The sequence below is a fragment of the Gambusia affinis genome, linkage group LG23 (genome assembly GCF_019740435.1).
Source record: "Gambusia affinis linkage group LG23, SWU_Gaff_1.0, whole genome shotgun sequence".
In the NCBI taxonomy this organism is placed as follows: Eukaryota; Metazoa; Chordata; class Actinopteri; order Cyprinodontiformes; family Poeciliidae; genus Gambusia; species Gambusia affinis.
Window position 1 is genome coordinate 18188315 of NC_057890.1, and position 15899 is coordinate 18204213.

Sequence of the window (15899 nt, forward strand, 5' to 3'; positions counted from 1 at the left end):
TACAAATTAAACTGTTAAAATATGAATAAATAGATTTTTCTGCATTTTATGAATCCTTCTTAAAGTTAAACAACATTAAACTTTTTTCATGTTGATGTAATCTGGCAGAAAAAAACGCTTTAATTGATAAATTAATATTTAGGCACATTTATTTATGTGCCTGTCTAGAGTCTAGAGGGCCATAAAAAAAAATATGTGGGGCCAAATTTGGCCCCCGGGCCTTGAGTTTGACACATCTGACCTAAAGAATACTCTAAATATTGATGATTAGCATAACAAAATTAATGTGTCACATTTCATGTTTTTCTTTTTTGCATTTTTTTGTGTAGATGTAATAAACTGAGGAACCATAACACATATTTCAACATATGAATGCAAGTTCAAAATACATCAGAAACATAATATACATGCCATGTTTTAGTTTTATTAAATAACTGTGCTATGTAATTGTATCTTATTTTAGTTAATCTACTGATGTATTTTATTCCGTATAATTTGTTTTGTTTTAATATTTTTCATCTGATTTCTTTTCATTTTTTTCATTTCAATATTGTTTAATTTTTTGAATAAATTTATTCTATTTTCACAACAAATCTATAAAATTTTAATTTATTTCTCCTGATGAATTTAATCTGTTTTTTATTTTGACTCCAGACTTCATCTGTTTCTTATTAAATTCAGTCCATTAATTCTCATTTTTTCAGTTAAACTTAATCTTTCCTTTGATTAAAATTTTGAAACATTTTCATATTAAATTCAAGCAACATTAATATATTTTATTTTGTTACGTATATTATTTTAATATAACTAATTTATTTTAAATTAATTAGATTTTTTTTCCTTTTTTACTTAATTTGTTTTATTTTTTCCTCTGAAGTTCCTAAATTACGTAGATAAAGTTTTTTGAACCAGAAATTATAAAAAAAAATACATTTGTAAAATTTATTAACATTAAAATTGAATCTAAAATTGACATTTTGTTAAATTCACTGTTTTGTCTTTGTGCAATGACAATACAGTAAATCTAATACTAATTAACTACTCATTTTCTTTGTTAGTTTTATTAAAGTCTTACATGTTTATTTTTCAAAATATGGAAATAATCAAAGTTTAAAAAATCAATAAAAAAATTATTAATGTTATTAATGTTCTAATTTAGGTTTACTAGTATTAATATTATTATTGTTGAAATGTTTGCATCAACTCTGTTTTTTACATGCTTTTTCTGTTTAATAATTATTATTAATCTTTTATTTTAATGTTTTTCTTTCCAGCCTGTCTTACAGTAAAACAGTAATTAGTGTGTGATTACTTGATGATCTGCTCTGATGGATTTCAGTGGATTTGTTGCTAACTGGATCTTCTTCCTGTTGATTAACAGACTAATTGGACTCAGGGAGTCTCTAGCCTCTCTGCTATTGATCACTTCATTGATGATCGGAGCGTTTTGTTGCCTCGGCAGCGATTTGTCCCGACTGAGTCGTGCTCTGTGTCTTTAGGGCGGACGCCATGTCCGATACGCTCAGCCAGAAAGCCGACAGCGACGGCGGCAGCAGCAGCACCGAGGACAAGCGGTCCCGCAGCGAGCTGAGCTCCCCGACCGACATCAGACCGCCGGAGAACTTCAACAGGTCCGACACTGAAACCCGCTTCCTGTCTCACCTGTGAACACCTGCAGATCTCAGGGCTTAAGGAAGAATTATTATTTATGAAATGGGCCGGAGGATCCGGCTTAAAATAAAAACTCAGATGTTTTTCATACCAGATGCAACTTTTTTTCTTGGTTCCTTTTTCAAAAAATAATTGACAGAATTTTATTTTCTTTTTTTCTTTTTCAAAAAGTTGATTTTATTTCAATCTTCCCTTTTATTAATTGGACAATGGAGTATTAGGGCCAGGCTAAGATAATTTTCTGTAATTAAGTGTATTAAATAGTCATAATAATGGCAAAATAAAAACTCAATTTTAGGGGAAAAGAGCTTTAATATTAAGAAAAAATTTGATGCCGATTTGTTAATAGATTGAATATTTTCTCATCTGTAAAACAAGACTCAACATTCCTCATTTATTTTTTGTGTTGGAGTTCTCATAAAATTACTACTTTACTAATATTACAACTTTTTTCTGGCAACATTCACATTTTATGCTGGAAACATTTTGACTTCATTGTTGTAATTAAAATTAAATTCAGTGCAAACTGCAAAACACATCTTTATAACAAGATGAGCACTTTGGTTTAAAAAACCCCATAAAATAAAAAAAAAATCAAAAGTTCTATTAATTTATAACATTCATTTATCGCCTTGCCCTGCTAATTTAATTTAATTTAATTTAATTTAATTTAATTTAATTTAATTTAATTTAATTTATTTGTTCGGGAGAATCCACAGTATATGACTTCTGTAAATGCAGCAGAATTAAGGGTTTTTTTTCAACTGTTTCTTGCTAAAAACAAACAAAGTTTTACAAATTAGCTACACAACATGAGTCAATAACAACAAAAACATACAAAACAAGGAAACAACAGAATTGTCATAACAAGTATAAGCAGTCATTAAAACTACAACTAAACAAATTCAGAACTACAACAACCAGCAGATTTTGGGGCAACTACATGGTCAAATGAAATGGATTTAATTCTGATTTCTAATACGGATTTCTAAAGTGGAAGGGAAATAGATAAAAGTCTTGGCAGAAAACTCCGCCCCCTTTTGAGAAACCCATAAGTGGGCGGAGTCTAGAGCCAATAAGGGGCGTGGTTACGTTTGAGAACAGAATGAGGAATCAACTGTTGTCAATTTATCCACTTTTCAGATCTTGCAGCAACTTATTCAAAAGTTGAGTGATGTGAGCGGAGTGACGTAAACATGAGTTACCTGCAGTAGTCACTGTTTAACCCACAGAGGGCAGCACTGAGAAGCTTTTTGGTGAAATGTGGCAGAACAAAACTTAACTTGAAAATGTCAAAATTGGCTCAGAAACAAAGAGAGAAGCAATATTTCTATGAGCAGAAAGAGTTGATTTAATTAATTGTTAATCTTCTATTCTCATTATCAGAAACTTGAATTAAGAGTTTTTTAAGTAAAGTTACCTTCGTACTTTCCTGATGACAGCCACAGGAGGAAACGAACCGACGGTCTCTTCCGCCGCCCTCTCTGTCGCTCCAATGATAACCACGGCAACAGCGGCGTGATGGAGCGGAGCTCTCCGCCCGTGACGGGACACTTCAGCCCCAGAGATCTCCTCCTGGGGCGGGGCCAGGGCATGACCCCGCCCCTAGACAGCCCGGAGCGCCGGCGCCGCTCCGCCGCCGTCACCATGACGGTGAGCCGCCACGACTCGCTGCGGAGGCCGGAGGACACGCCCATACGGCGCTCCAGCAGCGGGCAGCACAGCTTCAGCGACTCGCTGCGATCCAGAGTGATGGACGCCGAGACGCTGGCACAGGTACTGGTACCGCTGGTACCACCGATCCCAATGCAAATACCTACACAACACTAAATACTGGCTCCTAACCTGACAAAATGGCAACATCACATTTCATTTTTCTGTTTATTACATGGAACATTTTTATTATGTTTTTTAAGTAAATGTCATTTGAGTTCAATCTATTTTCCAGCTACACTGACTGGCGGTCCAGCCGTTCGGTTAATCAGTGAACTTCCTGTTTGCAGGACATCGAGGAGACGGTGAGCGTCGCCCTGGGCGAGCTGCGGCAGCTGGAGCGGCAGGACCGCCGGCCGGCGCCCGACGTGGTTCTGGACACGCTGGACCAGGTGAAGAACGGCCCGGTCGCCAGTTGCTCCTCCGAATCGCCCAGCCCCCACAGCACGCCCAGTACGCCAGGGACGCCTGGGACCCCGGGGACGCCCGGCACCCCGAGCCCGCTCAGCCCCATGAGCCCCATCAGCCCGCTGCCCGGCCCGCCCAGGCCCGCCAACCCATCCCCCGACGCCCTGGGCTCATTCAAGCCGGTGGCGGCTGCCCGCATGGGCGCCCCGCTGCGGCCCCCCGCCCTGAGACCGAAACCCGTGGTGCCACCCAAAAGCAGCACCCCGCCTCTAGCGCCCCCGCTGGACAAATCCTGCACCATGTGAGCCGAATCAGGCCGACCCGGGCCAAAACTGGGCCAGAAGGAGATCAGGGTACCGCTAACGATTCTAATCAACACGAAGGTAGAAAGGGTAGGAAAGGCTTTTAATGTAGTAACAAATTATAATCTATGACATGACCTATGATATGATATGCCATGATATTTCTGTGTTGTCAGGTTGGTGTGTACTCTCTTGGTGTGTAGGAGTTTTCTTTCTCCATGTATCGAAGCATTAATCAAAGGTTAGCTAAAAGAACTGCTGGTGAGGCGGAAAGTCCCGTAAAACGTAGTTTCAGTGAAGTGAATGTCGTGTCCCCAAAGACACCTGATTGGCTGCTGCATCCGCCGCCCGATTGGGCGGCCAATGGAGGACTTGGTCGGTTTCCGCTGCTACGCTCAGCCTGGCGCTCAGTGACAGAAAAAACCACAACTTTAATGAATGTGTTCAGCTTTTTAACGACTGTTTGGCCATCTTTACTGAATGTTCGGTGGCGGCCTTCCTGTGTTTGCAGGAGGGGGCGGCTCCTCCTCAGTCTGTTCTCGTTTGGTTGAGCGAGGCACTGGCTGCGTTTCCATTGCAAACCTTTATCGGTATTATACCAATATCGAAAAAACACAATTTCACAATGAGAAACACAATTCAAGAAAATCACACGGAAATACGTTTGTTCACGTGATAAGTCCAGCTGTTGATCACATGTGATGTTTCCTTCAGTTTTGTCAAATATGATCATTCTGATACATGTGAAAACCACCTCTTCCTAGTGCAGCAACCTTTTTCAAAAAAACGAAAAAACGGGAGTCTTTTTAAATCACCGTGTTTCCATTGAGCAAATTTATGTTCATAATTCCAATATGCAAAATTTTACAGACAATGAAAACGCAACTATTAATGACATTTCTATTACAAATGTGTGCAAAGCTTTGCAGATATTCTGCTAATGTGGAGAGAAAAAACTAATTGCTAATCATCCATCCATTAAGTAAAAAACCATTAAAATCACACGTAAATAAGTGGTAGGAGGCCATCATCGTCCTACCACTTCCTGTTGTTTTCATTGTCATTTCCACCAGTAGTAACATCCTGCTGTTGATCACGACTTATGCGATGCGTTTCCAACGTCTTTTTAAGACGTATGCTAATTTCAAAACAGCAGAAAAAACAAAGCATCCGAGCGCAAAAACTATTGAAAAACATGCCTTTTCAAAACTGCCGTGTTTTATTTATTTTTGTCATTTCAATTTGTGCAATTTTAAGGTGAATTTAAAAATGTAAACGCAGCTAGTGTGTGTGTGTGTCAGTGTGTGTGTGTGTCAGTGTGTGTTCGCCCGCCCTCGTCATGCTCCCCTGTAAGTGCAGAATAGATAATTCATGCCTGCCTTGAGTGCCACAACACACGACTGCAAGTCGACAACCTGAGTGCAAAAAGCATGCCACCTTTTCTCTGTGTGTGTGTGTGTGTGTGTGTGTGTGTGTGTTACACTACTGTCACTAGTTAACCTTAAATTCTCCAATAAGCTAACAGGGTGGGGCTCCATGTGTGAAAACGCCCAAAAACTACACTTGAACAGCACAGTGAATGTGAAGTGTTAGACTGGACCGGGCTCTGTGTGTGGGTGTGCGTGTGTGTGTGTGTGTGTGTGCGTGTGTGTGTTGGTGAAAGTGCCTTTTTTTTAAACCCTCGTGTTTTTTGGGAGTTGTGAATCCACTCATTTAGAAGAGGATTTTAGCGCCACTGGAACAGAAGAATTTAAGACTTTTTCACAGAATTCAGAGGGGAAAAAAAATCTGCGTTTCGTCAGAAATTAAAAGTCAAATTCTTAATTTAAAAGTGGGGATTTAAAGATTAAAGTCATATTTTTATCTTTTCTTAGAATTGTAACATATGAATTCTTAGATTGTAGTCAGAATTCAAAAACTGGAATTTGGAGATTAACGTGAGAATTCTCTGTTTTCAGAGATTAAAGTCATAATTTCTTTTTTTGCCGGCGGCCCCAGTCCTCTTCCTTACACTCGCGCATGTCCTGACTGAAAGAGCAGCAGCACTCCAAATGAAATATCCATAAAAGTGTTTAGTAGATCCCTGAATTATGACTTTATCATTAACCCATTGTGACATTGCACTTTGATGTATAGGATTGTGTCCTTGGCATGTAGCATCATGACATGTTGGTGCATTTTACCAGAAGGGGGAGCTCTCTCTGAATGTGTTTGATAATAACAGAATCGGTTTCTGTCTGTCAGTGTTGCCGTATTTGAAAGTCGGAGCTCCGTGACGTGGAGCTCATATAGCCAAATGGATTGTATCAATGTGTTGTATTTATATCATAAATCAACCTGAATAAATTAGCATTCAAGCCACAGACGCATCGCCTCTTCCTGTCCTGAATTACTGAGAATCCTGAGATTAAAGTAGACAAAGAGTTAGAATTATGGGATTAAGGTCACAGTTAATTGCATTATTCTGAGATTAAATTCAAAATCCTTAATAGAGGTCTGAACTCTGAGGTCAATGTCAAAATTAACCAGTTAATTAAAAAAAGTTATAATGATGAGATTAAGATTAATTCTTAGATTATGATCAGAATTAACTAATTGCCTAAAGTCAGAATTCACAAATTAAGGTCAGAATTAATTAATTTAAAATGTTATAGTTTTGAGATCAAAGTCATAGTTAATTTGAGTTATAACTCTGACATTAAGGTCAGAATCCTGAGATTAATTACAATTTTAAGACTGAGGTGAAAATTCAGAAAATGATTCATTTAAATGTTATAAATCTGAGATTAAAGTCATAATCCAGCGTTTTGTCCTCCGCTGTGTTCCTGGATCTTTGGATCGATGAAACTAAATTTCCAAGTTTGAAACTGTCCAAACACGGTGGAGGAGGAATGGTGATATGTAAACACTAAATGTTAAAATGAATAAATTAATCTCATCTTAAAGAACCAGAGAAAAACATTTTGGACAGAAGATGCTTCAGAAAACTTTATTTGGTTTGTAAAACTATAAAACTGGTTTGAAGTTTGGTTGTTTTTAGTATCCAAGCCATAAAACGGATCAGAAGCTGAAATGTTTCTGGTCTGAGATCAGTTTGGACCGTCGTGAGTTCAGACAGGAAGTGGTTCACCCCTTCGATCCCGGCTTCAGGATGCTGAACGGTTTGCAGTTCCGCAGCGACCCGGAGATCTCCTGCAGGAAGGAAGTGATGTGCTGGTCCTTCTCCGACTTCCTGCCGTCGAAGATGACCACCAGGGTGAAGTGCGGCTCGGGCCGGGTCAGGTAGTAGGTGCTCTGGACCTTGTCGTCGTAGAACTGCACCACCTTGTCGAGCGTGTTGAGCTCGGCGGCGCGGTCGCTCATCATCATGATGACGTTGGGCCAGTGGGTGGCTGACGCTCGGACGGCAACAGCGACACCGGCGGAACTGCTCCACCTTTATGGTAGCCGTGGCCCTGGAAGCTCTCCGAGCCGCGGTTGTCGAACACCAGCGACACGTTGCTGGCGTCGTGCTTCCGGATGAAGGCGGAGATCTTACCGTAGAAGTCCGGCGCGGCGCGGGCCGTCAGCGCCCTCATGTCGCCCGGCGCCGTCTGCCGGCTCAGAGCCTCGTGGAAGTAGAAGCTGAACTTGGCGAGCAGCGTGGCGTGGAAGCGCTGCAGCCACATGTACAGGTGCGGGGGCTGCACGGCCTTCTGGGACTGGCCGCCGAACAGGTTCTTCCGGGTCTCCTTCTGGCGCTGGAAGAGCTGGGCCCAGGCCGTGAGCTTGGCGTGGGCGCCGTGGAGGCTGAGCAGCGCGGGCAGGAAGTGCCACTCGGACACCTGGGCCTGGCAGCGCAGCAGCTGGGTGACCACGTCCACCTCCGTCTGGAAGCCCTCCTCCACCCGGGCCAGGATCGGGTGGTGGAACCTGCAGCCGAACCGGGCAGAGGGCGGTTCTGGTCGGGTTAACTAGCACAGGTTTGGTCCTGGTGCAACGACTTCATAACAAACCAGAGCTAATAGTTATTGTGATAACTGATTTCTTTTATGATTAATCATCACAGACTTAATTGATTAATCAATTCTTCTGATGACTCATTAATCCACAGGATTGTTTTATTAATCATTTATTCTAACAATTATTCATCACAGGCTTAATTAACCAATTATTCTGATGATTAATTTATTAATTGTCACAGGTTTGATTCATTAATTGATTGTTTTGACAAATAAAAAATCTGCAAATTGTTTTTTCTTTCAGAATAATCAAATAATCATCTCTGGTTTAATTGATTCTTCTGATGATTAATTGATTAACCTAAAGAAAAATTTACATTCTGTAGATTTTTCATTTAACCATTTAAGATTATTTTTACAAAATTAGACATGTACACAAAAAAGCAACCAGTATACAGAATTCCTTCAGGAAACATTTGACCGTTTGTAGCTAAGGATGCATCTGCAGATACAAAAATACTTTTAACACAAACAGATGAAAAGCTCAACCCTTCCTGCTCGATTATGATGTAGAGCTGATCAGTTGACTAGTTTTTTGATTAACTAATAAAAACCTATTAGAAGGTTTTTTATCTTAAGTGCAAAATGCATATTTTTTGTACAATTTTGACGTAATTATACCTCTTAGTATGTTCTTATTTCACAAATTGTCTGTTTTTAAAGTCTGTATTCTACAGTTAACAAGTAATTGAATGTTTCAGTCGGTTGTTTAGTGTTTCAGAACTAAAAAGAACTAGTTCACCATCAACATGGAGCAAACGTTTTGTTTCGGATATGTTCTGCAGTGGGACACCATTTCGCTGACAGGAAACTCTTCCTGCTTTTTTCCTTCCACCGACCTCAATATGTCACCTTCTCCTGGAGCTTCTGTTCCTCTAAATATAGCGGGAACATGCTTCATGATGCAGAGGTAGTTAATCATTTAAACCAACACAGCCCAACGCTGCTACACGAGTTTATCCTCAAGCTTTGTGCTGCGGACCGACTCAGATACTGACTTGTTGCTGTATTTGTGCAGTGCGGCCTCCAGCGCGGACACCAGCTCCTCTGAGTTGACGCTCTTCTGGGCGCCCAGAGAGTGCAGCTTCTCGTACAGGTCGGCCATCTCCATGCGGGCCTGGGTGAAGTGGCAGAGCTGCTCTGACAGGTGGGACAGGAGGTCCTCCAGGGAGGAGGAGGATGATGAAGAGGAGGCGGCGGGTTGGCTGTGCCGCCCCATGGTCACCACCTTTCTGAGCTCGTTGTACAGCGACGTGTAGACGGTGCGGATGGAGTCTTTCCGGCTGAAAAACGACTGGCCGCCTGGACAAGAAAAACCAGAGAAAATCTGTATTTTTTTAATTTCACCTTCATTTAACCAGAAAAGTCCCACTGAGATCAAAAACCTCTTTTCTTTTTTTTCCAAAAGGTGCTGATTTCGACAGACTGTCCAGCTTAATGCAGCAACTACAACGCCACCTGCTGGCCGCATTCAGCAGCTTCTACTGTGTTAAAATAATAACTACTGAGTCCCTTTAAATCTACAACTATAAACCCTCCTGTTATGGTTACTTATGAACCATAATAAATGAAATATTGACAAACATTTTGATGTGTAATGACAGCACTTGACAAAATGTAATATTTACTGGTTTACCAGAAAAGTGTTTAGTATTAATATTAGCAATAATTTTGCTGCTAATGAAAACATTTACTTTCTTTATAAATTATCAATGTTGTACACAGAATGTGGTGGGTTGCCAGTTGGGCTTTTTATGTCTTTCAAGATCTGGCAACACAGCTCACCAAATCCAACTCTGGCTAAAGTGAAGGTTTAAAGTGAAGGTTTTTGAACGGCCTACTTAAAATCTGGACCTTAAATAGACCGTTCATGCTAGAAAATACTCTACTTTGAATTAAATTAAACTACTTTCCAAATAAAAGTGGCACTAAATGTCTCCACAGTTCTATAAAGCATCACGATAAACAGGCTGATGGTCATAAAGTTTTGCCCGTCGGTGTGTCGTATCTGTAAAGATTAGTTTTATGATTTATTCGGCCTCATTTGTGAATTTAATTATTTCTGGGCCATGTTTAAAGCGGTACTTCAGGTGAGCGGTTACCTAGCTTCTGGCCCAGGAACGTCAGGTTGTGGTACACCTTCTCCGCGGCGGCCAGGTGAGCCAGCGCTGCTAGCAGGGAGCCCCAGATGGCACCGGAGCTCCGGCTGCTGTCTTTCTCCTTCTCCACGTAGTCCTTGGCCCGGTCGAAGGAGAACATCCCGAGCTGAGCGAAGAAGCTCTCCAGGATGGCTCTCTCTCGCGGGACGGGCCGTAGCTCCTCCACCTCCGCCATGGCTCCGGGCTGCTCGCTGTTAGCTAACAGGCTGAAATTTACACAAGAAAAGAGCGTAAATATTCATATTAAACTAAGAAATATGACTAATATGAGCTGTAAAAACAAATATTCTGTTTTAAGTGTTAGACTATCTAACCGTTTATCGTTCCGACGCCATTTTGGCTAAACCGGATGTAAACATTACGGAAAGCTAAGAGGGACAAACAAACTCCTGGGAAGAAATCGATTGAACTTTGACGGTGCCTGATAAAAAACATTTGACTCTCAGTGTTACCAGAGGGGAGTATAATATCCAAAAATTTTACTCAAGTAAGAGTAAAAAGTAGCCATCCAAGAAGCTGGATGGCTGAAAAAAAGTTTGAAAAGGTGACTCGAGTACTGAGTAACTGATCAAAATACCAATAATTAAATATTTAAAAATCAAACCAATCAAAACACAAAGTTATGCGAAAATTTTGGTATATTAAAAAACAAAATAAAAATTATCCAAAAAGCAGAATTACAAAATTACGACAGAGTATCCCCACGTTAAGAAAATTAAAATATATAATTAGAAGAATAAAGTCATAATATTATGAGAATAAACTCGCACAAAAATAAAGTCGAAATAATCTGAAAATAAAGTTGTAGTATTATGAGAATAAATTCATAAGATTCTGACTTTATTCTCAAAATAAGAGTTAAACTTTATTCTAGTAATGTTTTGACTTTATTCACTTGTGGTAATTTAATTTTATGTTTTTGTATTTTCTTACTATAGCCTTAAAACTCTGTCACACAAAATAATATAAGCAGCCAAAAGAAAACATTTTCCAAATCAATTTCTAAACATAAAAAGAACACCACAGTAAAAATACTCAAAAAAAAGTCACTGAAATAAATAAACTAATAACCATTGAACACAGAGACTCTGTGTAGCCAACTATTAACATTCAAAGTCAATGGGATGCTCTGAGCTAATAGGCATTTTATTTTGTTTTACTTCATCCAACTACACAGAATAGACAGTTAAATCAGTATTATTGCTCACTTTAAACTTTATTAGAATAGAATTTTTGAATAATTTATTAGTATAGAGCTACATAAGTGATTTATTAGGTCTACCCAACTCTCTGTGTCACACACAAAACCTTCCCCCTGGAAACATACATAGTATGAATAAAGTTATACATATTACATTTAAAATGGTTTGATCGCTTCTTTTCTCTCAGTCAGATTCTTTCAAACAGATATCTTCTGAGTACATAACTGCAAACTGATGTTTATTCCCATGTCTCCTTAAATATTTGCGAAAACAACAACAACCTCATGAATCTGTTTCTGAGGATTAAAGACCTCACTGTTCTGTCTGCTGGTTTGACTTTATCTTTGAAACAAAATCATTTTTCTATTCACAGAATCCTGGCTTGTCCCACAGAAGTGGAGCCAATGCAATTATGCCCCTTCACTGTGATTGATTCATATGATGTGAATCAGTTGCCTTTGCAGAGAGAAGCCAAAAAGATTCTGCGTGAAGCTCCACTGGAATAATTCGAGGAAATAAGAGACTGTGTCCCTGTATTCAGCAGTAAATAAAATAAAAAGCTTTAATATGAGAGCTGCTGATCATCAGTAATTTAACATGGATATGTGGAAAGTTCAGGCACATGGACTTTCTCTACCTCCATTTGTGTCGTTTTGTAAAATAACACAAAGATTTTATAAACAATCCTCCATGTTTGTTCTGGGTCTCATCTGGTCTTGATTATCTTTAGTTTTGGGCGCAAAGTTTTAGCTTAATCCATGCGCTACGTAAATCCTTTCTAGATTCTGTGTGTTTGATTTTAATCTACAGTCAAAGATCAACAGCAATGATTTGGGTTATTTTCCTTTCATCAAAAACAATGGGAAAAATTTTTCTGTCATATTTTCACCATAATATTCCTTCATTTATAAATGTCCCTGTTTCAAACTAAATATTTTGTTGTCTAAATATTTTGGCTGAAAACTAAATATTTATTATTCAAGCTAAATATTTAGCTTCAAATACATTTTTTTATTTGATTATTAGTGTGGAGATAAATGTTTAGCTTGTGAACTAAATACTTTGCTTGCTAATAAGTACTTAGCTTTAACTAATACTCAGAGCTAAACAATTATTTTGAAGCTAAATTCTTTTAACATCTTGGGTAACTATTTAGTTAGCTAGCTATGTAATTATTAAATTTGATAACTACATATTTAGTTTAGAGCTAAATAATTATATTTTGGAATAAATATTTAGCTTGAATCTAAATAACATGTTGAAAATATGATGGAAAAATGAACCCACAGGCTAATTTACCCAAGTTATTGCTGTAATTATTGACAGTGTAGCTTTACAAAAGGTAACTCATATTAATCAGAAAGTGGTTTGTTGTTAAATTGGGTCAAATTTTGTTCACAGTTTAAGGACCAGGTTGATTTGGATCGCTTCTTTTCTCTCAATAAATAATTATTTAAAAATCGATTTTTGTATTTACATATATTTGCCTGGAATTATAATTATTGAAAGTATTGTTTACAGAACTTTGATTCTATTTAGAAATCAGATTCAAACCAAACTTTCCCTGGAAAGGATGTGTTGTAGTTAAAAATATGACCCACTTTTCTGTGAACTCTCCATGATTTCCCTAAATTGATTTCTCCATGATTTCCTGTGTGTAAATCCAATTTTAATAACATTGTTAGTGTTTCTTTTATGACTCCTGTGGATACTAATAAAACATTCCCTGAATTTGGCTCCATAGGGGGAGGATCTCCGCTCCATTTAAAAACAGTCAGCAGTTTAAAAAAACATCTCAAATCACATTTCCTCTCATCTCCATCAACGCTCCGCCGCGCGGTAGGTCATGTGATTCAGCATCATCTCAGCTCATTTATTAGCTTTTGAAAGTATATCTGTCCTGAAGTGAAACTTGCTACCAATTTAAAAATTGCTCATTTGAGTTTTCAAAGAGCAAAATAAACTCTGCTGTTATTAATACTTTTTTATATATATATAAATTTTGAGGTGATTTTTCTTCTTGTTTATTTGTTTTAAGGTGGATTTTGTTATTTTTATCAACTTTAATTTGTTTTTTCCATTCCTGTTTGAATTGCTAGAGAGATTTAAGGTTTCTTTCTGTCCACCTGGTTTTAGTTTCTATACAGATTTTTATCTGGGTTTCTGGCAGGTTCTGTTTAACACTTTTATTGCATTTTAACTGAAATTAAATTCCAGTTAATTTCATATTAACTGAAATTTTTCCAAATTTCAGTTAATTTTTCCAGACTAATTTGGCAGGTTTGTTTCTATAATAGGTGTTTCTTCTTACTTTTCAATGCTGTCTCTATTAGTATTCCTTTTTAATGTGATGTACTAACAAAAAACACATCAAACCTCCTGCTGAAATGCTAATCTTAATCCTTGTATCTTTTTTTTTTTTTTTTTTGGCAAAATAATCTTTTTTGGACACCCAGATGCAGAATTTCTAATTAGAAACTAATTTCTTTGTTGTGGTGATATTTAGCTAAAACCTTTCTGCCTTTATAAGTTTAGTTTTTCTCTGATATTTAACAAAAACAATCAGCATGCCTGGTTAGAAGTTTTAATCTACTCACAAAAAGCATCAATATTATATTAATTTTGGACTTTATGTATTTGAGTTGGGGCTGCACAGTGGCGCAGTTGGTAGAGCTGTTGCCTTGCAGCAAGAAGGTCCTGGGTTCGATTCCCGGCCCGGGGTCTTTCTGCATGGAGTTTGCATGTTCTCCCTGTGCATGGTGGGTTCTCTCCGGGTTCTCCGGCTTCCTCCCACAGTCCAAAAACATGACTGTCAGGTTAACTGGTCTCTCTAAATTCTCCCTAGGTGTGAGTGTGTGTGTGAATGGTTGTGTGTCTCTGTGTTGCCCTGCGACAGACTGGCGACCTGTCCAGGGTGACCCCGTGACCCCGCCTCTCGCCCAGAACGTAGCTGGAGAGGAACCAGCAACCCTCCTGACCCCATTAGGGATGAAGGTGAACAGAAAATGGATGGATGGATTTGAGTTGGTATTTTTTTCAGGATGAAATAATTACGCAAACACACAAAAAATAATTTTTAAAAACAACTACTAAGTCGAAAACTGTACCAACAAAATCACAACATAAATAATACTGAAACAGAAGTTAACAGATCAACTCTGAACTGTGTTGTTATGTTGAGGGTTTTGTATGTGTTGAACCATCTAGGCCACCGTATGAATCAAAATCCAGAACAATGGGAAAGATCTTTCAGGACGGACACGCCTTTCTGCAAACTTTCTGAAAAGAGGCTAACTTCCCGTCACTACTCAGGACTTTAATACCTTCTGTCACCTGATGAGATCTTCATCAGGTGACAGAAGGCTGACTTTGTAACCGTCTTTATGCGACTCTGAATGTTCAGGTCAGAGATCATCACTACACCCAGATTTCAACATGACCTCTGGTTTCTTAATAACTGAAGCTGTGTGTTAACTCTTTTTAGGTCAAAGATAATAGCTTCAGTTTCTTTTTTTTTTTTTTTTCATTATTTTTTGATTTAGAAAGACAGATTTCCATCACATTCGTTGATTAAAACTTTACCCATTTAAGATCTTAACTTCAGTTTCTGTTCAGCTGGAGGAAGTTATGGGACATTTATCAGTTCTAAGCTTTTATCCAACTTTTACATCATTGACATGAAACGTGTCATAATTCTACATCAGAAGATGCTAGACGCGATAAACCTGGATGTCAACAACGGCTAAAAATTATAATAATAAACTGATGAAAGCAGTCTGAGTCAGTGAACGCATCACATCCCAGTCCAACCAGTCCTGGTCCAACTCCACATCCAAAAGGCCGTTTCTGTTAACTGGGCTTCCTTCATCTTGCTACAATTTTGTGACAATCCTGTCGGTTTCCATTGCTGAATAAATTTTAAAAACCTTCCACAGACGGCGGCGGCCATTTTAATGCCATGAACAGAGCACTGCTGATTAACATCTCCGTTCTTCTTCTGCATACCGGTCACTTTGGGGTCATAAACTGTTCACCCAGAAGTCTGACTGTGGTTGGGATTAACTAGAACAAAAACATATAATGGCACTGAGCATCAAGATGTCTGATGTCTGAGCCTATATGGAGCTAAATTGGGGCCATAAAGTTTGTTTAAAGGAAAAATAATTTTAATTGGAAAAATATTTTGAAACTGAAAAATGTCTGAAACTGAAAAAAAGAAACCTTGAATCTGGAACAATATTTCTTAATTTTGAAATCTTATTTTCTATTTCCAAATCTTTTTTTCATCACTTTCAAATAATTTTTTTCCAGTTTCAGACTTTTTTCCAGTTGTAAAAATATTTTTTCAGTTGCAAATGTTTTATTTCCAGTTTCAATTTCCTTTTCTTTTGAATAAACTTTATGCCCCCAATTTAGCTCCACAAACAGCTTCTGTCTGATCCG

General features: G+C 38.4%; 2 protein-coding genes across 5 annotated transcripts in view; one reads left to right on the plus strand and one right to left on the minus strand.

Annotated features, from left to right (window-relative positions):
- The window catches only part of LOC122826423 (SLIT-ROBO Rho GTPase-activating protein 1-like), a 36539-nt gene extending 30084 nt beyond the window's left edge, over positions 1-6455 (plus strand). For all 4 annotated transcript variants that reach the window (XM_044108251.1, XM_044108253.1, XM_044108252.1 and 1 more), the window contains exons 22-24: positions 1500-1631; positions 3114-3447; positions 3675-6455. In XM_044108251.1, the coding sequence (XP_043964186.1) occupies positions 1500-1631; positions 3114-3447; positions 3675-4097 (889 nt within the window). In that variant the 3' untranslated portion in view covers positions 4098-6455. The remainder of the gene's footprint in view (positions 1-1499; positions 1632-3113; positions 3448-3674) is intronic.
- A 612-nt stretch (positions 6456-7067) lies between these two features.
- kics2 (KICSTOR subunit 2) lies at positions 7068-10641 on the minus strand. Its single transcript, XM_044108258.1, is given in 5 exon segments — positions 7068-7483; positions 7486-8006; positions 9094-9397; positions 10198-10460; positions 10569-10641. Coding segments are annotated over 4 exon segments (1320 nt in total). The 5' UTR covers positions 10430-10460; positions 10569-10641; the 3' UTR covers positions 7068-7220.
- Between the last annotated feature and the right edge of the window lie 5258 nt (positions 10642-15899).